Source organism: Bidens hawaiensis, unplaced genomic scaffold (assembly GCF_021521415.1).
Source record: "Bidens hawaiensis isolate Kalapana, Puna unplaced genomic scaffold, B.hawaiensis_p1.1 tig00003244_1, whole genome shotgun sequence".
NCBI lineage: Eukaryota > Viridiplantae > Streptophyta > Magnoliopsida > Asterales > Asteraceae > Bidens > Bidens hawaiensis.
The window spans coordinates 1,234,555-1,236,779 of record NW_027491178.1 but is presented as its reverse complement, the minus strand read 5'-3'; the positions used below and the strand labels follow the sequence as shown (position 1 = coordinate 1,236,779).

The window sequence follows — 2,225 nt, the reverse complement described above, 5'->3', positions numbered from 1 at the left end:
CTCTATTTACACGTTTAGACTCAACAATAATATCTTAATAAAGAAAAACTATGAGAAAATGATGAAAAACTACTCATACTTCTATAGTTCTTTACAAAATTCAATCCACAAAATTATTTCTTGTTTAAGAACCTTTATGCACACAATAAAAACTATTATCTAAAACAAGATTTTAAGAGCTTCAAAGGGCGTGACCGAGGAGGGTAAACAGACTCTTTGTCCACGGGCCTTAATTCACCTTTGTGTTTTGTGTCATCACGAGTCATGTCACCCTCGGTAGGATCCAAGACCTCATTATCTGGCACAACCAGAGCCCCGGGCGGTGCAGGAATAGTTACTTGTGGCGGAACCTTAATGAGTTTGCTAACCATTTCTAAAACCTCACTCATCTTTGGTCTTGACTTTGGGTCTTTGGCCAAGCAAAGATTGGCTATAGATGACAACTTTTCTGCCGCTTTCGACGAGTACTTTCCTTCGAGTCTCGGATCAATGATTTGCATCAATTTATCAGTGTCAGAGTAAGGTGTGACCCATTCTAGAAGCTTCTGCTCTTCTTGAGGCAGGTTTCTATCCAATGGGCGCCTACCCGTGATAAGTTCATATAGGAACACTCCATAGCTCCATACATCACTCTTGGATGAAAGATGCCCTACCGCAAGGTACTCTGGAGCTGCGTATTCCCTCGTTCCAGCGAACTGTAAGACATTATTATAGTATAAGATTTATAATAATCACAGTTGCTAAATTTTCAATCACTTAACATACGTCGGTTGAGATGTGAGTGATTCCTTCTGGAGGACCTAACCGGGCGACACCAAAATCCGAAAGCTTTGCGTTCCATTGATCGTCAAGAAGAATGTTGGAAGACTTGAAATCTCTCAAAATAATTTACAAGAAAACCAAAGTTAATAATCTTGTAAGCATGTGTATCTATGAACCCCTTTGATATAGAGAAGATTAGTTAAACCTGAAAGTTCATATCTTCATGTAGATATGTTAAGCCACAAGCAGCATCATGAGCCACTTTAAGTCTCATGGCCCATGAGAGGGGTGCTTTGGACCTTGAAGATAAATGATCTCTCAAACTTCTATTGGGCATATACTCATATACTAGAAACAGTTTAGTTACTAGTTCACCTTTTTCTTCACAATAACCAACTAATTTCACTAGATTTGGATGTTTAACCCTTCCAAGAAATTCAATCTCTGTTGACCACTCTTTTTTCCCCTGCTTCACATATCCATAATATATCATCACTAACAAAACATACCCAATTGCATACACCATTACAACTTATTATGAATAATAACCACGCACAAACTCTTTGTGTATGTATAGGTATATCTATACATGCATATTTTGGTTTATACGTTTTAATTTCATCCCTTATATATGATATACGACACTTTAACCAATTAATTTTTTACTAATTTGATTTTTCTCCGATAACTTTCATTCGTTAACTTAAAAACAATACTAAATACGCTGTTGTGATTAATGTTTTTTTATCAATATTCTGCTAAAATTTTTAATAAATACGAAGTTGTATTAGAAAATTAAAGTGGTTTTTAGTATCGTAAGCTATATCAAGTGCTGGTACTGTGACCAACCGAACCAAGATCGACCAAACATTCAAAACAATGTAATTTTTGTTTCGTAAACTACTTATTACTACCCAACGGTAACAAAACAAATCAACCTGACAACGTCAGTACCGGTATCCTTATTCATTTTTATAGTTTTCAATTGACGTAACTTATTTTTGTTTCTTTTCAAATATAATATTTTATAAAATTTCGAATATATCATCTTTTGAAATAAAACTTGCCTGCAATAATCCATCTCCGTATTTCACAGCAACCGGAATATCATGAAACGGATAATCCAAACTCTTAACAACACCTTTATATACTATGCCAAATCCACCTTCACCAATCTTGGAAGACCTGCTAAAGTTGTCGGTTGCTGTTTTGAGCTCAGCAACTGTGAAAACCCGCAGATTGCTGCTGGTGATGGGTTTGTCGGCTAAATCGGAGACTTGTGACGTCTGTGTATTGCAAAAGTTGGGTACGGAGCGTGTAAGTTGTGATCGGGCAGTATGAAAGGTTGATTTTGTGTGGGTTCTGGTTTTGTATTTCACTGAGAAATCTCGGAAACAAAACACCATTTTATTTTATGTTTGTTGTATAATTGGGATGTGAAAATTTGTTGTAATTTGATATAA

At 35.9% G+C, this 2,225-nt stretch overlaps 1 protein-coding gene across 1 annotated transcript; it reads right to left on the bottom strand.

Moving 5' to 3' along the window:
- On the bottom strand, positions 1 to 2,225 carry LOC143622976 (serine/threonine-protein kinase PCRK1-like). Its single transcript, XM_077093980.1, has 4 exons — positions 1,830 to 2,225; positions 968 to 1,228; positions 766 to 888; positions 1 to 695 (listed from the first exon to the last, which is right to left on the bottom strand). The coding sequence occupies exons 1-4, from the start codon at positions 2,166 to 2,168 to the stop codon at positions 156 to 158; spliced, it is 1,263 nt and encodes a 420-aa protein (XP_076950095.1). The 5' UTR covers positions 2,169 to 2,225; the 3' UTR covers positions 1 to 155.